Source organism: Heloderma suspectum, chromosome 7 (genome assembly GCF_057233095.1).
Source record: "Heloderma suspectum isolate Gila_16-S chromosome 7, 16-S_ref, whole genome shotgun sequence".
NCBI classification, from domain to species: domain Eukaryota; kingdom Metazoa; phylum Chordata; class Lepidosauria; order Squamata; family Helodermatidae; genus Heloderma; species Heloderma suspectum.
The window spans coordinates 61,865,927-61,891,781 of NC_139464.1; the positions used below are offsets into that span (position 1 = coordinate 61,865,927).

Below are 25,855 nucleotides of genomic sequence, written 5' to 3' on the forward strand. Positions count from 1 at the left end.
AGGAATAGGCCCTAGAGGGCTCATCCTCCAAAGGCAATTCCTTCCCCTATCTCAAGCCTTGCTTCCTTTCAGCCTACCAGCCACCCCTTGCAGCTGAGGGTAGTTTGCTGCCAACATCTACTAGCAGCAGCATGAAAGCAGAGTTCACATGCAGTCTTGCTCACAGCTGGCTTGGGAACGGTTGAGGCTCTTCCCCCCTAACAAGCAGAATTCCCCTGCATATTCTGAGGTCCCAGTAGGGACACCCTCCAACCCTATCCCTTCCCTTTTTTGCCAGCCAGCACTTCTGTGCACAGGACACCCACTTTGCGAATAGGTGGATATATTTATTTACAATATTTCTAGTCTGCCTTTAAGGGCAAAAGCCCTCTCCCAAGTTGGCTTACAACAATAAAATCCTATACAATGCTGCAATAGCAAAAATTAATAAAATGGACAAACACCAGCAATAAACATCTAGCCCAGACGGTACCAAAATATAAAACACAATTGCAGTCAAATACCCAACAAAACATAATCAAAACAAGGCCAAAGAAAACAAGTAAGTTTCCAGGGCTTCCTAAAAGCTTGCTATGATGGGGCTTGACAAACTCCAGATGTCAACCCATTCCAGAGGTTGTGGAAAAGGCCCTCTGTCATGTACTTGCCCACTTAGCTGCCCTCAAAGGTGGGCAAGTAAGAAGAACCTCCATTGCTGATCTTAAAGAGCAGACAGGCTAGTATGGGTGAAGGCGGTCCTTCAAGTAATTTACTTTCAATTTGTTTAAGGCTTCAAAGGTCAAAACAGCACTTTAAACTGGACTCAGAAATGAAGCAATATGATTTGACCACCTCGCCACTACCAACATTTGGGTGGCCGCGTTCTGCACCAGCTGAAGTTTCCAAACTGTCTTCAAAGGGAGCCCCAGTAGTCCAGCCTGGATGTCACTAGTTAATGGATAACCACGGCAAGGATTGGAGTGATGCTTCAGTCTTTTGTTCTTCTAAGAGAAAAATGGTCAGGTAACTCCTGACCTCTAAAGAAACTGAATAACCTACTTCTCTGAGACCAGCAAGTACAGACAGAATAAGAGGCGCCAGAAGAAAAGCACAAAGAGAATACATTAAACCACAGCCATAGAGTCTATGGACAAGTGAAGAACGGAATCTGAACTATCTACTTCTGTAAGGAGGAATTAAATTTGTTTGAAACACAAACAGGTGACATCTGCTGTTTTTCATTAATTGTACAAAACTCACCAGTTTGCCACCAATGATCCAAAACTGGGACCTTGAAGATTTTTTTGCACCATTCCAATGTATCCACGTCACAGCGTTCACCAGCTACAAACAATGTTCGAAACCTACATTAAACAGGATTATTTTCAACGTTACTCCCCAGTAAAGGAAGAGAAACACAGAACAAAGGAGGTTATTGTTGTGTGTTTGCTCTTATAAACTATAGAACTTATATCCCACAGAAAGGTTTGGGTATACCTCCGCCCCTGCTTAAAACAAACAACCTCCCCCCTCTATTCATGACGGGGAAGAGGAAGGAACTTTAGCCTCTCTCTCTTCCTCAACTTATAAATTTTATATAAAGGGATTTCCATGTTAGTCTGCTGCAGCAAAAACAACAAAGAGTCTTGTGTCACCTGAAAGACTAACAATTGTTCAGGAGGCAGCAACTCAATCCATCCCAAAGAAAAAGAAATGCAAGAAAGCAAAGGGGCTGTCTGATGAGGCTTTACAAGTAGCTGAGGAAAGAAGGGAAGCGAAAAGCAAAGGAGAAAGGGGAAGATATATCCATCTGAATGCACAGTTCCAGAGAATAGCAAGGAGAGACAAGAAAGCCTTCTTAAATGAACAATACAAAGAAATCGAGGAAAACAATACAATGGGAAAGACTAGAGATCCTTTCAAGAAAATCGGAGATCTCAAGGGAACGTTTTGTGCAAAGACAGGCATGATAAAGGACAAAGAAGGCAGGGACCTAACAGAAGCGATTAATTAACAGATGTTAATTAATTAATCTCATTAATCTCATCTGTTAATTAACATTAACAGATGAGATTAAGAAGAGGTGGAAAGAATACACAGAAGAACTATACAGGAAAGATCTTAATGTCCCTGATAGCCATGATAGTGCGGTCACTGAACTTGAGCCAGACATTCTAGAGAGTGAAGTCAAGTGGGCCTTAGGAAGCATCACAACAAACTGTGGCAAATTCTTAAAGAGATGGGAGTACCAGACCACCTTACCTGTCTCCTGAGAAACCTGTACGAGGGTCAAGAAGCAACAGTAAGAACCAGACATGGAACAACCGATTGGTTCAAAATTGGGAAAGGAGTATGACAAGGCTGCATATTGTCACCTTGCTTATTTAACTTATATGCAGAGTACATCATGAGAAACACCAGGTTGGATGAATCACAGGTCGGAATTAAGATTGCCGGGAGAATTATCAATAACCTCAGATACACAGACGATACCACCCTAATGGCAGAAAGCGAAGAGAATCTAAAGAGCCTCTTGTTGAGGGTGAACGTGGAGAGTGCAAAAGCTGGTTTGAAACTCAACATTAAAAAAACTAAGCTCATGGCATCTGGCCCCATCATTTCCTGGCATATAGAAGGGGAAGAAATGGAAGCAGTGACAGATTTTACTTTCTTGGGCTCCAAGATCACCGCAGACGGTGACTGTAGCCATGAAATTAAAAGACGCTTGCTCCTTGGGAGGAAAGCTATGGCAAACCTAGACAGCAGAGAAAGAAGCAGAGACATCACCTTGCCGACAAAGGTCCGACTAATCAAAACTATGGTTTTCCCAGTAGTAATGTATGGCTGTGAGACCTAGACTATAAGGAAGGCTGAGCGCCGAAGAATCGATGCTTTCGAACTGTGGTGCTGGAGAAGACTCTTACGAGTCCCCTGGACTGCAAGGAGGTCAAATCAGTCAATCCTAAAGGAAATCAACCCTGACTGCTCATTGGAAGGACAGATACTGAAGCTGAAGCGCAAATATTTTGGCCACCTAATGCGAAGAGAAAAGTCACTGGAAAAGACCGTGATGCTGGGAAAAATTGAAGGCAAAAGGAGAAGGGGACGGCAGAGGATGAGATGGCTAGATAGCATCACTGATGCGATGAATATGAACTTGAGCACACTCCAGGAGAGAGCGGAGGACAGGAAGGCCTGGCGTGCTATGGTCCATGGGGTCACGAAGAGTCAGACACGACTTAACGACTGAACAACAACAACAAGCTTTTATGGGCTGAGTCCCCTTCTTGTTAGCCTTTACGGTGCCATAAGACTCTGCTGTTTATAAAGGGATATTATACTTTCCCCTTACTATGGCCACCAACACACACACACAGCTGACTGGCATGTGCTGCAGGCAGCAAGAACAGCTGCAGGTCCTCTTCTGCCATCACCCACCACCCCTGCAACACTTCTTAGCTGACAGCAATCTGTTGTGAAGTGGGTACTCTCTCAAGAGGATCACTGAGATAACACATTCAGTTAAAACGCAGGATCTCCCCAGTTCAGTTGTTCACTTCTATCTGCTGTGACAGGAGCAGAGACCGCAGCACACAAGCCAAGGCTTCCTCACAATCTCACCATGGTAGAATCCCAGGAGCTAAGTAATATGAATAGGCCCAACGACAGATACATGAGAAATGTGTGTAAGGCAGTGTTCTGCACATGGCAGAGGTGAGTTGCAAACCATAAAAGAGAGTTGAGTTAACAGACAACCTAAATATCTTAAATTGCCTTAATTTGGCAATATCTGTCAAATTAAATGACTGAATAAAACAGATGAGGACAGAAGTTAGGTCTGCGATTTAACAGCTACAGATGAATTATTTAGTGGCGCTCCAATAAAATATATTTTGTTTTGTAGAATAATGTATGCTAAGTTTAATGTGATTAATGACATGTTGAAATGGTGCTGCTCAAGCTGCTGTGGTTCATGTAGCATACTAAACCTAGTTTAACTCAAGTGAAAGAAAACCACGGTACTCTTTCCTACACGATCTATGTGCCACCTATGCAAGCCAATCTCTACAGCAATTTTGTCGGTGCAACCTTGGATGTGTAAGACAAAACCATGCCATCAATCTTCTGGAGGCTACAAAAAAAAAACCCTCAACTTTCCTTTCCACTCCAACAAGTAGAATATTGTCAGTGGAGGCTGGTGGCTCTGTTGTCAGTGAGGCTGTGAATCCATTCTGGGTTTAAGTCAGAATGAGTCAGACCTCTAAAGGAGCTATCCAAAGTGCTGAACCTATTTTGGAGGGGGAGTTCAGCACCTTGGATAGCTCCTTTAGAGTTCTGACTGAAACCCAGAGTGGATTCACAGCCCCACTGACATCGTAGCCATCAGTCTCCACTGGATACTATGGTATCTTTAATATAAAGCAACAAACAGTTCAGTCATCAATAATGCAATCAGAAGTCCTCATATAGTTACTTCAAAAGAAAGAAGTTACATTCTGTCTGATTATACATGATCCTAATAGCTCTGCTAGATTCTAAAATGAACTCTCATAACTAAACAAAAAAACCTGTGATACCTTAATGGATAACCAGATTTTGGGTATGAGTGTTAATACTCAAGATCCTGTTTCATCAGAAAAAATATGTGTGCTACAATAACTATTTTACAGTGCCATCCTACACATGTCTAATCAGAGGTAAACCTCACTGAGTTCAATGGGACTTACTCTCCGGTTAGTCTTTAAAGGTGACACAAGAGTCTTGGGGTGGTTTTACCTAGTAACACAACTACTTTCCTGGAATTCATAATTAAGAATGCCTGAAATGGAAACAATAACTTCATTAAGACACCCTGAAGATATTTTAATAGATATATTCTGGTGGGCAACAGAAGATTGTGATACTTATGAACTCTCATAGGGTTGGCTTGTTCACATGTAGGAGTAGCATCATAGTTTGGCTATCAGGGTCATGCCTCAGGCTCATGCAAACCCTCTTCCTCTCAAATGCTCCAACTCTGTACTTCTCTTATTTCAGCAAACCACCGTTTGCCATTATGTCCAAATCAGGTAAACTTCGGCTTGTGAAAACATAAGAACTTAAGAAGAGCCATGCTGGATCAGACCAAGGGGCCATCTCGTCCAGCATTCTGTTCATGTGCTGGCCAACCAGCTGCCCACGGGAAACACGCAAGCAGGGCATGAGTTCAGCATCACCCTCCCACCCATGTTCCCCAGCAACTGGTGTACATGGGCATACAGCCTCTGATACTGGAGGTAGCATATAGCCATCAGGACTAATAGTCTTTGATAGTCTTCTCCTCCAGGATTTTGTCTAACCCCCTTTTAAAGCCATTCCAATTGGTGGCCATCACGACATCCTGTGGAAGTGAATTCCGTAGTTTAACTATGTGCTGTGTGAAGAAGTGCTTTCTTTTATATGTCCTGATTCTCCCACCAGTCAACTTCATGGGATGTCCCTGGGCTCTCGTATTATGAGAGAGGGAGAAAAATGTCTCCTGATCCAACCTTTAGTCCCTTTACATAATATACACATGAAGGGGCTCCATAAGTACAAATGGAAGTGAAACGGCCCCAATGGCCCCACCCGACATCATGGTTCTGCCCCCTACGTAGCAGCCCTGCTGGTCCAAGCCCCTCAATGTCCATGTATTGTTGCTCATTTGAAAATGTTCATGCTTATGTGCAGGCATTAAGAGGGAAGGACCCATAGGGGGCACAAAGTCAACAGCAGAGCTAGTAGCAAGGCCACGCTCCCCACTGTACTTATGGCGCCCCTTCCCATATAATGGGCTACAGTTTGCTTCCAAGCTAGAATTAGAAACCTTCTTCAAACCTTCTTTTCCAGTTCTGTTTTGCAGGAAAACAAGAGTTTATGTAAACATGGTGCCTCCATGCTCAGTGGGGATGATGGGAGTTGTAATCCACTAGATATGGAGGGAACCAGGTTGGGGAAGGCTGATGTGAGATATAATTTGACTGAGTCAAGCACTACAGCAAATTATGGTTTGCTCAAACAATTAAGGGACAGAGGAAATCAGAGCAAGGGAAGAGCATGCGAGCCTGAGGCACAGCCCTAATGATTGGGAAAGTTACATGCAAATCAAGCCATAGTAAATATGCACACACATAACCTATTTGTTATAGCATCTACATAACTAGCTGAACTCAAGACTCTATGTACATTTGGGGAACATTCCTAATAGTAAATTAAAAAAAAAAGCTTGCAGTATAACTTAAGCTCACCTTGTCAGATTGTACTGCTTCCCCAAGGCAGCCTCAGGGTCCTGTTGACGGATTGCTCTAATTGCAGTTGGCGCAGTAAAAAAGGCAGCCACTCCATGCTCTGCCAACACACGGAAAAACGCACCAGCATCTGGTGTTCCCACGGGTTTCCCCTATGAAGGGATTGGTTGTAAAACTGTAATTGGGCAAAATGTGTTCCATAATTCTTTACGCCCTGAATGCAGCAGTACTATCTACTTGTCAGCAGAGCAGGGTGTTGAAGCAACTGGTAAAATGCTCTTGTACAAATGTGAGAAAACGGTTCATTTGCTGCACCATTAAATGCCTCAGTTCTGTCTCACGACTCACTCAAAATGCACTAAGTTCAGATACAAAGTGAGCGTGAAGTTTCGAATCCTTACATGTCAGCATCAAATTTTAATCTTAATTTGTTGTTGTTGTTGTTGTATTTATGTATCACATTTATATCCTGCCTTTCTTCCAAGGAACTCAAGGTGGTGTACATGACTTCCCTGCCCTTGTTTTATCCTCACAACAATCTTGTGAGGCAGGTTAGGCTGAGAGAAAAGTGACTGGCCCAAGGACACCCAGCGAGCTTCATCACCAAGTAGGGATTTTAGCCCAGATCTGCACAGTCCTAGTCCAACGTTCTAACCACTAAAAATGCATTCTAACCACTGATGCATAGGAGCAGCCTATGCACCTGAGCAAAATGAACCAAACCAATGCTACCCCTGACACCTATGGCATGAGGAGTACATGTGGACACCCAGATAGTTCATCTCTTCTTCCCACACTTAACTCCCATTGGAATACAAATGACCCTCTCCCAAATAAATGGCTTCTGAAATAACGAGGTGGGAATTTGTTGTTCTTCCCAAATAACAAAACAATACAGCTGGCATTCCTGTTAGTTCCTCCTGCTAAAAATGTGTATCCATTCTCCAAGGCATGCAAGCTGGTTCTACCCTTGTTTTGGTATGTAGGAAATACAGCTAAACCCCACCTGGCTATCTGTGTGGTTCTTCAAAAACAGGGCAACACAACAAGGAATTAACATGGGATCAAAAGGTTTCACCCACTGGGTTTTGCTGTCATACAACAGCATCTCCTTAACAAGCTGTGACTTCCTACACCTCAAAATTATACTAGGAGACAGACCAGCAAAATTAACCAGATGCAACCCTGGAAAATAGAGTTGCTTACTGTAATGGTTGTTCTTTGGAATAGTTATTCTAGGTAGTCCCACGTACAGGAATGTGGCTATGCAGACCACCGGTAGGACCTTCTATAAAGCTCTGGAAGATTAGGAGAACTGGCTCCCTTCCCTCACACATGTGCAGTAAAATCCCACATTGTGATGAGGAGCCTCCCTATTCAATTATCTCCACAGACTGTAACAGAGAATATGTCTAATGGGTATCTAGAACTATAAAAGCCATGCCTTCTGAACAGCTGTAGGGATGGAGTGAAGGTTGTGTGATTGGACAGAATACTCACTTAAGAGAACCACAATTACAGGTAAGCAGCTATGTTTTCTTTATTTTCAATTCTGTGCAGTCCCACATATGGGAGCTTAGAGAAGTGTTTACTTACCAGGCTGTGGGAAAAGGAGACAATCCTGCAAAGAGACCACTGAGGACATTATTCCCAAAGCTTGCATCAAGACTGGCTTTAAAATCAAGAGCACAGTGCTTCACAAATGTGGATGGAGAAGTCTCCTTACACTAACTTGGACCATTTGCACAGATATCTTTCAGCTTGAATTTGGGGAATAGGAGTGCAAAGGGGGACTGGAAGCCCTCAGTAATTTGTAGTGGGATGGGAGTTTGGGGAAGGGGTGAAATTCACTGCCCCAGCTCTTCCTGGCAGCTCCAAGCAGCAAGTTCCACATCCCAACTTTCTCACTCCCTGAAAAATAAACAGAAACAGCCTAGCACACAAATGGGTGGCAAGATGGAGGGGGACTCCTTATAGGTGTCCGAGGGCCAGATTAGAGAGCTATAGTTATGGAAGGGCAGAGTTCTTTCAACACAGAAAGCCAAGAGTACAAAGATCCAAAGAGTACAAGGCTCTCTCCCCAAATGGGAAGCAAGGAATAACAGGAAATGACCTTATTATGAAATGCGAAGCAATGAGTTTGAAGGTGAATCTAGCAGCAGATGCACCGTCTGACAAATATTTAAGCAGTGAGAGTAGACTTGCAAGGGTAATCATTTGCTAACACATGTAGGTACTTGGGTTTGCTCCTGGGTTGTTTTCACTAACTAGACAAACCACAGTTGCCCAGATTCTGATGTAATACAAAAATGAGGTTTGTTTAAAATCAGAAACAAAAGCTCCCAATCTGCTCTTCTAGTACACAAAAGAAGAGGAGAGGGAAGGGAGAAGAGCATGAGACCAAGGCTTGCTGTGGCTCGTTCACATAGTGGGAAACCATGGCTTTCCATCAGGCCTCATCCAAGCTAACATGAGGCTGCTGAATGGACTGCGGGTGGCTCCCCAAGTTCTGGCTCTCATGGAAGGGCTGGGTTTCACTGACCATTAAGCTACTAGTTCTTCTACATGAAGCCGCTGAAGAGTAGTAATAGCAAGTCCATGTTACGTAACATAGGAGTAATGTGTATTTTGTGTTGGGGGGGCTTAAGATTGCTTCAAGAGATTATGTAGCTGAATCGCAACTCAAATGCAACTGACCGATCAATCAATATAGCCAACATTAAAATAAGCAGTCACCTCATATAAAATAGTTGAATTCCCATGCAGGAGAGGTCCATAACAAATATAAGAATGGCCAACCACCCAGCCTAAATCAGATGCTGCCCACCAGACCTAAAAACAAAACAAAACAAAAGGTATAAAAAGGTATAAACACTGATTTTCCTAATTATGAACTAAAATATAAATGGAAATTACCTCTTTAGATTTAAGGCCATATATTGCTGACATGGTCCAGTTTAGCATAACTGCATAGCCACCTGTTGGTCTAACAACACCCTAAGTGAGAAGCAATTAAGATCGTTTGTAAATAAAATAAGCAATGAAACTTCTTCCCATAAAAAAAAACAGTATTTCCATAATTTAACTTGCAGAAGCAATTCACATCTCTCCCCTAACTCCCAAAAGCCCTCCAGAACTGCAGAGATAGCTTCACTTTTGGAAAATTATCTTTGCAATGATGAGATGTAGAAACTTGTTATTTTAAAATAAAAACTATCAGTTTTCAGAACCTGGTTGTTACCCTGAATACTTTCCTGAAAATGAAATCCTCTCACTTCATGACACAAAAATCTAGGCAATTCAGTAAACCAAGATTCCTAACCCTAATGCATTTATAAAAAGTATGGAAAGATTTATGAGAAACTTCAGAAACTTTATGAGAATAAAAACTTGTGTTTTGCAGTCTAAATGCTATAGAGAACATGCCCAGATAGCTATGATTTCAGGAGAGTACTACTTCAGCTTTTCCAATCCCCACAGTCCAGATCTGAAAAAAGTATGGGCTGGGAAATCCACACACGTGACTTGTCATGTTCACCACTTACGGTGTCTCAGAGGTAACTTAAAAAACAAACAAACAGCCTTCCTTTGTCCTTGGGACATTTCCCTGGTTTTCCTGGTTACGTGCTATAGTACTTGACTGGTTACGCTCTAACCCAGAGTGGCTTTGGATATTACAGGGAGCACAACCAGCCAGATGCACAAGTGAGTACACTTTGCACATCTAGTTGACATTGCTTCTTTGTAAAATCTGAAGTAGAAGTAATTCAAAGGAGATGTGCAAGTTATTTCCTCAGTGTACTAAGAGGTTACTCTGCCATCTGAAGTGACGCGAGGGAATACAGGCGAAGAGGGTGTTTTTGGCTGTGTCACCTTGTGGAACCCCAGGGAGGCTCATCTGGCGCCCATGTCTTTTAGGTGCCAGACAAAGACTTTCTTTAATTCTCCCACACTTTTAATGTCTAATAATGCATTTTTCCTCCTGCTGTAATTATCTACAGCACTTCCCTCTACTGTTTATTGTGTTTTACTAGCTACTGTAAACCTCCCTGTACATTTTGAATTGAAGGATAGTAATGTTTAAATAAATAAGTAAGTAAGTAAGTAAGGTCCACACCTAAAATTTGAGTATCTCTCTCACATCTCCCCTTTGAACATTACAAAGAATCCTTACCAGCCAGTTAATAATTTGCACATCCAGCCTGTTGCACTTCTTGTTAATTTCTGAGGCCATTCTCCCATCTCTCCTCATGGACCAACAGCTTAGTATTCTTTTCATTTCTCATTCTCAACTATCCTTATCCAAGTTAGCAGTGTTGCTATAATCACTCCTTTCGTTTCCTGTTTATTACTGAGATTCTCTATCTTTTCTTGTTATTTCTGTACACACAGTACATTTCACGTATATTTCATCAATCTTATCCATAAGCCACAACTATACTGGAGCTTAGTTGTTCAATCTTATCCCTATCCAGCACAACACAGGAACAAAGTTGTGCAGTGTCGTCTAGGGGAATGAACAGAATTTGAAGATCAGAGACATGATGGAGCTAGCTAGAAACTTAAAAGTATACCACAAAAGATGCAACTATAGGCTGGGAACAGTTCTATTATTATTTTTTGGGGGGGGGATCAAAATAAAATATTCACTGGCAATACATTTCAAACATTAAAAGTATTGTTGAGTAATGAAATACAATTAAAGCCAGCTCCAATAATGCTCATCTCTTATGAGCACTAAGCTGGGAAAACATTTTCAGCCTTTTAATTAAATACTTCCTCATATGGAATAGAACATAATTTGGTCACAGATGCTTATACTGAAAGACAGAGCATACCTTGGGTGTGCCAGTTGTTCCTGATGTATAAAGAATATAAAGTGGATGGTCTGAAAGGACAGGGACACAGTCACATGGCTTTGCTTTTGCAATTTCTTCATACCAGTCTAGATCTCGTCCTGGTTTAAGAGGGACAGTTCCCTGCACACCAAAGGATAGAATACTGCAACCATTTAAACTGCATTGAACACAAAAAATAATTGCTCAAAAATCATCAGGTCTTCCTTACGGAGACATCAGATATGCTTATTCTCTCAACCACAAGAATTTTAGCAGCTGTATTGAAACATATAAAATTATATGCTTTAAATAAGCATAGCAGCAGAAGGTTTGCTACTGAGATCATGAAATGCCATCTAAGTCTCATGAAATGAAATATTCCAATTAAAATATTCATGGAAAATATAAATTAAAAGAGTAGTACAAGAATATATATACAATGATTTGCTGTAACTCTACCATGTTAAGGCGACTATAAATCAGAACTTTCTTAGGTTGATGCTTTATCATCTCCAACGCTTTTTCTAAAAGTGGTACATATTCCACTGTTCTTCCAGGTTCTATTCCAAAAGTTGACGTTACAACCAGTTTGGGCTAAAAGACAGAAGAAAGGTTTATAAATTAAAATATTATTTTCAATATATACACACACATGTGTGAATGCCCACAATCTTATGGCTCTCTAGATCATTTCACAAGTTAGTGCAAAATTAGAATCCTGAATGAATATCTCTACCTCCAATTCATGTACATAAGCATATGTGAATAAGATCCCAAAGCTGTTATTGGAAACAGGGATTAAATGTAAATCACACCTCCCTTCCCCACAGATCGAGAATCCCCAGCTCACCAGGAAAATGAAAAGCATTCCCTTTTGCCCACGCAATTCCTCCCAGTATTCCCAGAGAGTTTATACACCATACATACTTGCAGTGAGAGTAAATATACATTTCTTCCTTAGTAAGAGAAAGGTTCTTTTATATGATTATAGGGTGACATTTTTAAAAAAGGAAAATTCAGCGCTTGTCTCCTTGAACTGAGGTGGGCTGGGGGAGAGGAGGAAACAGTTTTAAAAAGTATTGGTTTTGTAACCCACTCTATCCCCCATAACAATATTACAAGTTTCCAAACAGATTACAGTATAAACTGAAATACTCTACGAACCTGTGAAGACAAAGAAGATTAGAGAAAAGATGGGTAGGGAGAGAAAAGGAGAGGGTTTTGTCCATTTTTTGAGTCACTCATGAGACTTCTATGACACATTACAAAGAAGTGGCAAGATGAACCCTGCTATCTTCTGGATTTCCTTAGAAATATGGGTATCTGGGTCAGGATGAGGCAAGCTGCCATCTCAGCTCGTCTGTAACATTCAAATACAAATGCTACAGCAACACCTGCAATCTGTCACCCAAACAGCCAGCATTCTTAGGTGCACTTGGCTGGAAACAGCTGTTGACTTCAACTTCCTGGAGAAAGGGCGAGCGAGCATGCCCATGGTAGAAACAGATGGGTTTGATGACAAATGAAGATGGGTTTGCATGATCACTGGGTACTTGATACATAACTTTCCTGGGGTCAGGGGAACATTGTACAGGGAGACTCCTAGGTTAGTCATAGGAAGTATTTGCTACAACACAAAATGCATTTCAGCAAGCCAAAAACTCAATCCACTTGAGAAAGATTTCCTATGGCAAAAAAGACTGAGTTCCATGCTCATTGCAAACACTTCAAGCAACTGGTTTACCACTGGGAAAACTCTTGATACTTCCACTTTACATATTTAATCATTTTATTATTTGTTTAATTTTTATTCATTAAATTTATATCCCGTTTTTCCACTAAAATTAGTGCTCAAGGCAGCCAACAATAAAATACAAACAAAATAACAAAATGTAATTGAAACTTTTCAAATAAACACACATTAATAAAAAGGGGAAAAAACAGCATCCACCAGAGTGAAAGCTGCTTCAGCAACACATCAGCTTAGAAAAAGCCCAAAGGCCCTTCCTGTCCTTCCAGCAAAGACTTTTATTTAGGAAGACTTTTGGCTGACGCACTGATGATTATCTAAGCCCAAGATGAACATCAGTACATAAGCCAAAAGCCTGCCTAAATAAAAATGTATTTGCCTGCCAGTGGAAGAACAACTGAGATGGAGCTAGCCTAGCCTCCCTTGGCAGGGAGTCCCAGAGCCTGGAAGCAGTCACAGAAAAGGCCCTTTCTCGTGTTCCCACCGAATGTGCCCCTGAGCGCAGTGGGACTGAGAGAAGGGACTGCTGAGGATCTCAAAGCCCAGGCAAACCTGTATGGGAGAATGCGGTCTTTCAAATAGCCCTGTCCCCAGTCATGTAGGGCTTTATAGATCATAACCAGCACTTTGAGTAGTGCCCAGAAATGGACTAGTAGCCAGTGAAGCTGTTGTAACAAAGGAGTCAAATGCACCGTATAGTTAGCCCTGGTCAACAGTCTGGCCATAGCATTCTGGACCAGATGAAATTTCCTAACACTTTTCAAAGGCAGCCCAATGTTACAGGGGTCTAAACAGCATATAACTAAGGCACGCTTCACTGTGGCCAGATCACTATTCGCCTTTTAATATCTTTAATGTTCACTTTTTTCTCTCTTTTTTTTTTTTTACTGTTTGCCTGATAAGACTAACAATGATCAATGGCAGCCTTATGTAGTATTCCCCAAGCTATTTAAAATTCAAGATAAACTACAGTAAACTAATACAGTGCATGTGCTACTCTGAAGCAGAATAAGAAAATAATTATTTTGATTGGATAAGAGCGACTGTGTCCTCACATTTTAAAAGAGCTTCATGACTGAAGAATCTGAACAGAGAATTTTGAACAGGGAAAGAAAGAGACTACAAAGACAGTGTGAAGACTCTAATACAGCCAAATTTAACTTTGTTGTTCTTCAGTTGTTCAGTCGTGTCCAACTCTTTGTGACCCCAGGGACGATAGCACGCTAGGCCTTCCTGTCCTGCGCTCTCTCCCGAAGTGTGCTCAAGTCCATATTCATCGCATCAGTGATGCTATCTAGCCATCTCATCCTCTGCTGTCCCCTTCTCCTTTTGCCTTCAGTCTTTCCCAGCATCAGGGTCTTTTCCAGTGACTTTTCTCTTCGCATCAGGTGGCCAAAATATTTGAGCTTCAGTATCTGTCCTTCCAAAGAGCAGTCAGGGTTGATTTCCTTTAGGATTGACTGATTTGACCTCCTTGCAGTCCAGGGGCTCGTAAGAGTCTTCTCCAGCACCACAGTTCGAAAGCATCGATTCTACATCACTCAGCCTTCCTTATAGTCCAGCTCTCACAGCCATACGCTGCTACTGGGAAAACCATAGCTTTGATTATACGAACCTTTGTTCCATGTCCGGTTCTTACTGTTGCTTCTTGACCCTCATACAGGTTTCTCAGGAGACAAGTAAGGTGGTCTGGTACTCCCATCACTTTAAGAATTTGCCACAGTTTGTTGTGATCCACACAATCAAAGGCTTTAGCGTAGTCAATGAAGCAGAAATAGACGTTTTTCTGGAATTCTCTTGCTTTCTCCATGATCCAGCGAATGTTGGCGATTTGATCTCTAGTTCCTCTGCCTCTTCGAAACCCAGCTTGTACTTCCGGTAGTTCTCGGTTTGCATACTGCTGAAGCCTAGCTTGTAGGATTTTGAGCATCACCTTGCTGGCATGTGAAATGAGCGCAATTGTGCGGTAGTTTGAACACTCTTTGGCGTTGCCCTTCTTTGGAATTGGAATGTAAACTGACCTTTTCCAGTCTTGCGGCCATTGTTGAGTGTTCCAAATTTGTTGGCATATTGAGTGCAGCACTTCAACAGCATCATCTTTTAGGATTTTAAATAGCTCAGCTGGAATACTGTCATCTCCGCTAGCTTTGTTGTTACTAATGCTTCCTAAGGCCCACTTGACTTCACTCTCTAGGATGTCCAGCTGAAGTTCAGTGACCGCACTATCATGGCTTTCTAGGACATTAAGATCTTTCCTGTATAGTTCTTCTGTGTATTCTTGCCACCTCTTCTTAATCTCATCTGCTTCTGTTAGGTCCCTGCCTTCTTTGTCTTTTATCATGCCCGTCTTTGCACAAAACGTTCCCTTGAAATCTCCGATTTTCTTGAAGAGATCTCTAGTCTTTCCCATTCTATTGTTTTCCTCGATTTCTTTGCACTGTTCATTTAAGAAGGCCTTCTTGTCTCTCCTTGCTGTTCTCTGGAACTCTGCATTCAGTGGGATAGATCTTCCCCTTTCTCCCTTGCTTTTCGCTTCCCTTCTTTCCTCAGCTACTTGTAAAGCCTCATCAGACAGCCACTTGGCTTTCTTGCATTTCTTTTTCTTTGGGATGGATTTCGTTGCTGCCTCCTGAACAATGTTACGGACCTCCGTCCATAGTTCCTCAGGCACTCTGTCTATCAGGTCTAATCCCTGAAATCTATTCCTCACCTCCACTGTATATTCATAAGGGATATGATTTAGGTCATATCTGAATGGTTTAGTGGTTTTCCCTACGTCCTTCAATTTAAGCCAAAATTTTGCAATAAGAAGCTCATGATCTGAGCCACAGTCAGCTCCAGGTCTTGTTTTTACTGACTGTACAGAGCTTCTCCATCTTTGGCTGCAAAGGACATAATCCATCTGATTTCGATATTGACCATCTGGTGATGTCCATGTGTAGAGTCGCCTCTTGTGCTGTTGGAAAAGAGTGTTTTCCATGATCAGCGTGTTCTCTTGGCAAAACTCTATTAGCCTTTGTCCTGCTTCATTTTGTACACCAAGGCCATGCTTGCCTGTTATCCCGGTGATTTCTTGACTTCCTACTTTAGCATTCCAATCCCCTATGATGAAGAGGACATCTTTTTTTGGTGTTAGTTCTAGAAGGTGTTGTAGCTCTTCATAGAACTGATCAACCTCAGCTTCTTCGGCCTCAGTGGTTGGGGCATAGACTTGAATTACTGTGATGTTGAATGGTTTGCCTTGGATTCGTACTGAGATCATTCTATCTTTTTGAGGTTGTACCCCAGTACTGCTTTTCCCACCCTTTTGTTGACTATGAGTGCTACTCCATTTCTTCTAAGGGATTCTTGCCCACAGTAGTAGATATAATGGTCACGTGAATTAAATTCGCCCATGCTTGTCCATTTTAGTTTGCTGATTCCCAAGATGTCGATGTTCAATCTTGCCATCTCATGTTTGACCACCTCCAGCTTACCTTGATTCATTGATCAGACATTCCAGGTTCCTAAACAATATTGTTCTTCACAGCATCGGACTTTCTTTTCACCACCAGACACATCCACAGCTGAGTGGCCTTTCGGCTTTGGCCCAGCCGCTTCACCCTTTCTGGCGCTACTTGGAAATTCCCTCTGCTCTTCCCCAGTAGTATATTGGACACCTTCTGACCTGAGGGGCTCATCTTCCGGCGTCATCTCTTTTAGCCTTGTGATACGTTCCATGGGGTTTTCTTGGCAAGAATACTGGAGTGGGTTGCCATTTCCTTCTCCAGTGGACCACATTTTGTCAGAACTCTCTGCCATGACCTGTCCGTCTTGGGTGGCCCTGCACGGCATAGCTTATGGCTTCACTGAGTTACACAAGCCCCTTCGCCACAACAAGGCAGTGATCCATTAAGGGGAAATTTAACTTTATCCTGTAGCTAATACTCAATGGAATTATCTCCTGCTATATCTGAAGGGAAGTTCATTTTCCTTCACTCCTTTATTTACTCTTGAAGACTGTTAGTAAGAAGAAAACAATAATTAGCCAAAGCATAATCTTTAATAAAGTAGGCAAACATTGACTGAGAAGCAGTTACTTCTAACAGAGCTCAATATTGTGGTAGCTGAATATTATGGGTTGGATCCAGGAAAAGCCTCCTGCAGACAGAAGGAGCCCTTCTGTCAGTGGGAGGTTTTTGATCAAGCAGAGCTTTTTTGCTAGCTGAATTTGCTTGCTGATTCCACCCATCCCTTGCAGCCTATGTTCCCTTAAAGTTGGCTCCAGAAGGTTGGGGAACCCTCCAGAACAGTGGGAGAAGTAGCGTTGGGGACTGCAGAGGAAGGGTCAATCAGAATCAGCAAAAATTGCCTCCCCCCCCCACCTTCGCCAGTGGGAACATTCTGAAAAGAAATCAATTTATGGATGCTACCGCTAGCAGAATAAAGCTCTGAATCCAAACCACTGGGCTGGTTCACATATCATAAGCCACCCTGAAAATAAGCTATAGTGGGTTGGTTGTTGATTCGCTAACCTATGTTACTTCCAACAATCAGGTACTTTGTAGCTTGCCCTGGCTTGTTTCCCTTTTAGTCCTCTTGCCTGCTCCATATCCCATGGCCCTATTGTCAATTGGGTGGCAAGCCGTCAGGAATAGCCCTCCCTCTACACAATTAGCATAACAGAGACTCAAACTTCAAGCTAATTGTGGCTTTAATTATGCTAATGGCAAGCTTTTCCACAATACAGATTCAGAAAAACTCAAAGACTGCCCCAGGGCCTAAATAGCTAATCCTGAGCTCTCTATTAGGGAAGGCTTTTGCAAGATAGAGAAGTTGCTGCCCAAGTGACAATAGGTGGCTATGACAAAACCCAAAACGCTGCTTAAGCCACTCCATTAGGGTGGATCTCCATTGCATGTGCTCCATCTCAAACCACTCCCTAACTCCACCCACTTACTCGTGGCGAGCAAGTCGTGCCCCTCCTACCCCTTGAAGGGACTTCTTTTCCCATGGGGGGGAGGCGGTGTCTCGGCCTGGACAACCTGATTGTCAAGACCTTGGGAAGATTATTCCACAACTCCTAGAGACTCTCAGGGAGTTTCCTCCCCCGCTCTCTGGTCTAACTCTCCTCATTCCAGCACTGAATCAGAATCGGAATAATCAGAAACTGCAGGGGCTCTGGTCTCAATCCTGACACTGCTAATGAGAGCAAATGTGCTCATCAGCAAAATAGTTTATTTTGTAGAATGCTTTTTCACCTTCGGGGAGATTCATGCATATTTAGCTTCCCCCACACACCTTTGGAAGATTTACGCAGATTTAAATTTATTGTAATTTCAGGGAGATTTGGGCAAATTTGCTAAAGCACAGTAATCTTCCTAAAATCTTTTAAAAAAATTAAATTAAATTAAATTTGTGCAAAGCTCCCAAAGGTGAAAAAAATAACACTAAATATGTGCAAAGCTCCCCAAAGATGGAAAAAAATAACATTAAGCATGCACAAATGTCCCTGAATTTGGGAAAAGAAAAAAAAGTCCCACTGTCTAGGGAGGCGACGAAGTGGAGGAGTGTCCCTAGTTAAATTAACTAGTGTCATTTCAAGACATAATAGAGAGGGGATATCGTTAGCGAGATCACGAGGAGAGGCCAGGCTTTTTGCCGCTCTTGCCAAGCAGCTCTGTAGCCCTTTCTGACAAGCCATAGAATCATAGAATAGTAGGGTTGGAAGGGGCCTACAAGGCCATCGAGTCCAACCCCCTGCTCAATGCAGGAATCCAAGTCAGAGCATCCCTGACAGATGGCTGTCCAGCCTCGTCCTGAATGCCTCCAGTGTGGGAGAGCCCACCACCTCCCTAGGTAATTGGTTCCATTTGTTGTATTGCTCAGTCAGGAAGTTTTTCCTGATGTTCAGCCAGAATCTGGCTTCCTGTAACTTGAGCCCATTATTCAGTGTCCTGCACTCTGGGATGATAGAGAAGAGATCCTGGCCTTCCTCTCTGTGACAACCTTTCAAACCATGCACAAGCCATTACGCCAGGTTCACACTTCACGACAAGCCACTCTGAAAACAAGCCACCCTGAACAACCCAACAACAAGCCATGGGTTCTCAAGGTGTCTTGTGTGTGGTTAACAAATCACTCAGAGGAAACCACACCGTGTTCAGATGTCACAACAAGCTACCCTGAAACAATGAAGGCTGACAACTCACTGTGGGTTGTCATGTCGTGAGAACCAACTTGCTGTGTAAAAAGTACACAGGAGGGGGGAAGAAACTATTATACCCTATATTACATCCATGATGGCTTCTGAAGACAGTCTAATGACAGACTGGATGAACAGTTTTTAATGAGATCTTCGATAGAAGAATGAACAAACAGGATGTGTAATTCACAGTAATGAAGGGAAGCTTATTAACAAGTGAATACAATGATCAAAGTTTTGTAATTCATTCCTACCTATAGCAATACAAAAATACATAAAAGTTCTGATGATAGGAACAACTAACATAAATAAAATAGAATCAATCTAGTCCAGAGGATAATGGGGCATTATTGGGCCAATTTTAAACTTTGTGTTCTCTCTCTCTATATATATATATAGAGAGAGAGAGAAGGGGGGAGGGAGAAGCACATTCAACACACCAAGAGATAGCCCGAAGAATTGAAGACAGTGTGTACCCACTAGCTTTCTAGTTCGAGCCTAGTGCAGCTTAGTCGTGAGTAAGAAAACTGGAGTACAATTCACAGGTGTAAACTGTTCCAGAGTGGAACCATATACATCATGTTTCAGAACTTTCCGCATCTAGTAGAATTGCCAACGCATTAGGAAAGGGTCTGTTCTGAGAGTGGAAAATCTCTCATAAAAGCCAGTAAGTCTACAAAAGCTAGTAGGCCATTAAAAAAAAAATCACTAGCCTAACTGCCAAAATACTTACCTTTGTCATTTCAGGCACATCAGTCCTGTGAGAGAAAAGAACCACCAAGTCCTTTCCATTTACAACAGTTTCCCTACACAGCTGAATAGTGGGGGGAGGAAAGAGCAGGAGGGAGAGAACAGGATGGCATATGGCTATTTACAAGCTTTTATTATAAGATCTCCTTCATTTCCTCCCCAAGCATGAATAAAAATGTTTTGTTACCTTGGCATGATCAATGCGACTAGAGAGCTCTTTTGAAGCAAATCCACCAAAAATAAGACTATGTATAGCTCCTATTCTTGCACATGCTAGCATAGTGTACATCGTCTGTGGAATCATAGGCATGTAGATGACAACACAGTCCCCTTTCTTCACACCGTGGTTCACCATAACACTAGCTAGCTTGGAGACCTGAATAGGCAATAGTTTAAAGTTATTTGGAGGTTACTCACATAACATGTACTATAATTGCTCCTTTGAAAAAAGCCAACATGCTAAAGACCTCCAAATGGCAACTTATTAAAAACCAGCTTCAGAATAAACAATATTTCATTGTAAAAGGAGAAAGTACTGCATAAATCTACAACAAGCAAACAGTAAAGCATGTTAATTAAATGGGCTGGATCCAGACTTGGTCATACTTAAGAGTAGACTCATTGACATCAATGGAACATAAGTTAATCATGACTAACCTACAACCCATTGACTACTGAGTGTACTGAATGGATCTACTCTAGTATGACTAAGTCTGGATCCAACCTATTATGCATTGTTTTAAACCATTTAAACAATACAACCACTACACAAAAATTGGGGCCAGGTGTCAACAAAACTTTGCATCAGTAAACTTGGGACAAACAGGAGATTAAAATTTGCAGTTTCATTAAGTGACAACAAACCCATTCAAAAGTAAACACTAGTCAAAATACTATTAGTTAAAAAAAGGGTTTTAGAAAAAGCTGAATACATTTCATCAGTTATATTGCACATTTTCAAGTGAAATGGAATAACATTTAATTATCATGTTTGGAATACTATATAGTTTTTAGTAAGCCAGAGAAAGGCATATAAAGTAACCCCAGATATATATGTGCCCACAATACAAGGTCTACCTGTCATAAAGTTATGTCATAAAATATGAGATTATACCATATCCAGCTAACTTCACATGAGTGTCTCAGTTTATTTGGCTTTATGGCCTTTTTGCATTTCACACTAGTCCTAGCCAAAGAAAAAGGAAGTGTAGCATTTCTGAAAACAACCATATTGATAAAGACCAGCGTGAGACCTAATGTGCAAAACCTTTGCTAAAATCAGATCTAAAGCCATGTACTTTTTCTGTCTTACTTTTGAATGTTAAGTATATAGTTTTAGAATAGGATTCAGATAGTAAGGTAAACGGTTTTATTATGCTGGAAGGCCAGAACATTGAAAAAGTTGTCTTTGAAAATGGTATAGGAAAGAGGAAAAGAATGGACTGGAACTTTTATAGAAAAGATCCACATGTCAGCTTGTTGCTGCTGTTGTTTTCATATTTAGCCATTTATCCTCCTTTTTATACCTTTAGAAAGAACTGTCACAATACATGTTCACTTTCACAAACTCAGTGGATACAATCCAGTTGCCGTTCCTTAGGTGCACATAATTCCTACTGTCAGTGCAAGAGAGCCATTGGCCTGTTTCGGATGTAAATTCCCAGTTTCATAAGCCACGGTTTATGATGCCAGGAATAAGAGTCAGGGCCATGAGTTCCACCCTCACCCCTCTCCTCACACACTGGCTTTGGCATGCAGATCCAGGATCAGATCCTGGCTTAATATCATAGTTAGTTCACAGAAGGAAACCAGACTTCCACGTTTTGAATGCTGTTTCAGTAATAAATTAAATAAAATAATGCTAACATAATGCAGTTTAGGTATCTCTGTCCTTGCAAAACCAAAACTTCAACTATAAGAACTGTTTGCACTGCAAAATAACATTTGTTCCTTGAAAAAGAATACGTATAACTTGGATCATGACATTATGATGCCTACAAAATACAAAAATTGTATTCTAGGTCTGGGTCAGGAACATCGTATAGAAATTAAAAAGCAACTAAACAAATTATAGAAGTTCATAAATGTTACATTTGTCCAACTAACCCAGAAAGAGCTTTGGGAAAGACAAATATCAAGATACAAGAAAAATCAATTTGAATACATTGTGTACAAGTAGTAGTCATGAATGCAGCTAGTATAATTACTGCTAGTATAAACAATAGTTCATAAACCATTTGTCAGAAACTAAGCAACCCACACTAAGTTACAGCAAGCGTATGTAAAAAATTACTCCCAAGGAAGTAATTCAATAGCATTTATTACATTCTGTCTAGTTTCTGAGGAGTGAAAAAGCTGATATATATGTCAAAGCTAATGCAGTACATATAAATAGGAATGCTTTGTCAGTCTCTCCTTTGAGATCAGGATGCACAAAGTGAGAAGCAGGGTGTTAATAGAGTTGTATAAAATGCAAGAATGGCACTTTTGCTGTGAAAATCTGGGAGCTAGCCTGCAATAACCATTTCCTACTTCAACCTAATTATGTGTTTCCTTCCTTCCTATGCAGCTTTTTCCAACTGAGCTGTGATCTGTAGCACTTTTTTGCTATCAAACTGAGAAAGACTGTGGTGCTTCTTCCACAGCAGCCTTCCCCAACCTGGTGCCCTCTGGATGTTTTCAACTCCCATCAGCCCCAATTAGCATGGGCAATGGTCAGAAATGTTGGTAGTTGTAGTCCAAAATATCTGAAAGCACCAGGTAAAGGAAGGTTTACCTACAGGCTCTACAGAGTCTGATAGCTGCAGTTAATTAAAGGGGACAGCCTGTGAGTAAAGCAGAAGGAAAATATAGCAAAACTGATATATATAAATTTATATAAATATATATATATAAATGGAAACACTGCTACATATTTTTATAATTCTTTTTTATGGTCATTGTGCAGTGAACCATTATTTATTCTCCAGCCTACCCCTCAAAACACTGCAGAAGAGTCTCATTAACTAGAGGGAGAGAAAATTGATTTTAGGCTTAAACGCCTACAGCCCAATCCATAGCCGTGTATCCTATATGTCAGTAGCAGATTAGAAACTCTACACAGTAGAAACAGCAGCATTTATGAAATATACATTTGCTTGGACATGGTGAACCAGTAGTAGCTTGTGCTTATCTTATGAGCCTTCACAACAGACCCATTCCATTAGAAATCGTGCACATTTGCACTTGTGAAAAGTACAGTGTAGGGAGGGGATGAAGAAAGACAGCCGAAGCCTGGAAAGAGGCAAGCAGGGCAATCCTATGGTGGCAGGAGAGGGAGAATCCAAGGTGGGAGAACTGTCGAATCCAAAGGTAAGGGGCATTTTTCCAGGAGGGGGGGTCTTCTTTTATCAGGCTTTCCCCTACAGATGGGTCCCAATGGAAAGGGCAAAGAGTATGCCAACTCCATGGCTGGCATACTTGCCCCTGGAGCAAGTGGCATGTTGGGAGAATGGGAGGGCTCTGGATCCAGTGAATCCAAAGCCCACCCCCTGCTCCGAAGCTGGCGTTCCCCCTTTTTGCTGTTACTGCTAGAGTACAGCTGCACAGGCAGCAGAGGTTTCAGCGCCCCCAACCATGAAGCTTGTGAGGGCTGACCTTTTCTGCCTGCAAACCTCCCTCTTCGCAGGCAGAGAGGGAGATCCATTGTATCCTATGGCCCCGGTGTGCCTGGGGATCATAGTACTGCATCCTAAAACTAGGAGACAAGAATGAACTACCCCAAAAGCTACTTAGAGCAATCCTATACATTATTCAGGAGTAAGTCAAACTAAGTTCAATGTGGCTTACTCCCAGCTAAGTGGGTATAGCCTTAGAACACAATCTTATGTAAGGTACCAATAACATGCCCTCTTGATACTTGCCCTTCCTGGCTAATAAAAGCTAGCCAAGAGGGTATGACCAGGTGGATCCAAGGAGTGGAAAATGTGTCCTTGAGTGAAGGAGAGGTTCCTGCTGTCCTTAGGGAGACAGCAGTATGACCACTCCTGAAGAAACCCATTCTGGACCTAATGGTATTTGACAACTACTGCCCAGTTGTGAATACCCCTTTCTTAGGGAAGGTACTTCAGCAGAGCAACTGCAATCACTCTTGGAGGATACTGATTATCTAGACCAATTCTAGTCTTAATTCTGACCTGGTTAGAATCAGTCTTGGTCGCCCTGAATTACCTTTATCGAGAGGGCCAGGGGGAGTGCAACCCCGTTAATTCTGTTCAACTTCTCATCAGCTTTTGATACCATCCACTATGTTATCCTCCTGGATTGGTTCAGTGGGTTGGGAATTGAAGGCAATGAGTTACAGTGGTTCCAGTATTACCTGCAGGGTTGATTTCAGAGAGTAACGTTGGACCTTTAGCACTTCATTCATTTATTACATTTCTGTACCATCCAATAGCCAAAGGTCTCTGGGTGATTTACAGAGATTAAACTGAGCTATGGGGAGTACTTCCAGGGTACTACCTTGTCCCCAGTGTTGTTCAGCACCTATATGAAGCCACTGGGAGCGGCCATTAGGAGATTTGGAGCAAAGTGCCATCAATATGTTGATGACACACAGCTCTATCTTCCTGTGACAACTGAATCAAGTGAGACTGTGCAAGTCCTAGATCAATGCCTAGACTCAATGATGGACTGGATGAGGGCCAATAAACTGAAGCTGAATCCTAGCAAGACAGAAGCCCTGTGGGTGAATGATTCCCAAGTCCAGGAGATAGGCTTACCTACCTGTTCTGGATGGGGTTGCACTCCCTTTGAAAGATCAGGTATGTAGACTGGGGCTACTTCCAGATCCATCACTGTCACTAGAGGCCCAAGTGGCCATGGTGGCTCGGAGTGCCTTTTACCAGCTTTGACTGGTTCACCAGCTACCGCCTCTCCTGGACAGGGGTAGTTTTGCTACAGTGGTACAGGCAGTAGTAACCTCAAGACTGGACTATTGCAATGCACTCTATGTGGCACTGCCCTTAAGGCTGGTCTAAAAGCAGCAGCTAGTGCAGAATGCAGCAGCTTGGCTGTTGTCAGGAACTGCCCCTTTTCAGCATGCAAATCCTTTGCTGAGGGAACTGCGCTGGCTGCCTATTTCTACTGGGCCAGGTTTAAGGTTTTGTTACTAGTGTATCATGCTCTAAAGAACTTGGCACCAGGATAATTGAGAGAGGTCTTCTCCCTTACCAATCTGCCCAGTCGCTGAGGTCTTCAGATAAGGCACTCCTGGTGGCTCCGCATGGACCTACAGACCAGCTGGAATCCACTTGGAGTAAAGCCTTCAGTGTGGTAGCTCCCTCTCTGTGAAATTCCCTGCCTCTGGATGTCAGGCAGACACCAACATTGTTTTGTTTCCAGAACCTGTGGAAGACATTTTTATTTTAACTAGCCTTCCCCGAATGATCAGCCATGGTTTTTATTGCTATTCCATTTTTATCGCTATTCTATTTTTTAAAAAAAACTTTTAATTGTGTTTTATTCCTTTTTTATTGTTCACCACTCCAGAGTCTGTCTAGATGTGGAGCAGTATATAAATGTGGTAAATAAATAAACTTACTCAGACATAAGTCTCACTGAGTTCTATAAGAATTGCTTCTAAGATTGCATTGTTAATTTTCACGATTTTAAAATTTCTGTTTGGCAAGGTTTCTTTCATTCCATGTAGAGTTTGCAAAATTTATAGATAATTAGAAAAGGGGATTTTAAATGGTGTTACAGAATTCTCAGTTCAATAGAAGCCCTATTGAGACATTCCTAATCTGTGGATATTAAACACCCATATATGTAAATGTTACATAAATGTAAATGTTGTTGAACCAATTGGAAACAATGATCACAGTGCTATCAGATTTAATTTATATTTAAGTGGAAAATTGCCCAGGAAGTCCAATACAGTCCAAGGACACTTCTCTAAAATGAGGGAACTGGTGAAAAGGAAGTTAAAAGGGGGAGACAAGGCAATTAAATCCTTTCAGGATGCTTAGAGATTACTCAAAACCACAATAATAGAAGCCCAGCTGAAATGTATACACAGGTTAGGAAAGGTAGCACCAAGTCCAAGAGG

The 25,855-nt window shown here is 41.8% G+C and overlaps 1 protein-coding gene across 1 annotated transcript in view; it reads right to left on the minus strand.

Annotated features, from left to right (window-relative positions):
- ACSS3 (acyl-CoA synthetase short chain family member 3) overlaps positions 1–25,855 on the minus strand; it is an 87,795-nt gene that overhangs the window by 44,578 nt on the left and 17,362 nt on the right. Inside the window, exons 3-9 of the mRNA XM_084810397.1 lie at positions 19,955–20,143; positions 11,543–11,677; positions 11,084–11,224; positions 9,162–9,242; positions 8,982–9,077; positions 6,246–6,397; positions 1,240–1,343 (exon numbers count right to left, since the gene is read on the minus strand). Coding sequence (XP_084666523.1) covers positions 1,240–1,343; positions 6,246–6,397; positions 8,982–9,077; positions 9,162–9,242; positions 11,084–11,224; positions 11,543–11,677; positions 19,955–20,143 — 898 coding nt within the window. The remainder of the gene's footprint in view (positions 1–1,239; positions 1,344–6,245; positions 6,398–8,981; positions 9,078–9,161; positions 9,243–11,083; positions 11,225–11,542; positions 11,678–19,954; positions 20,144–25,855) is intronic.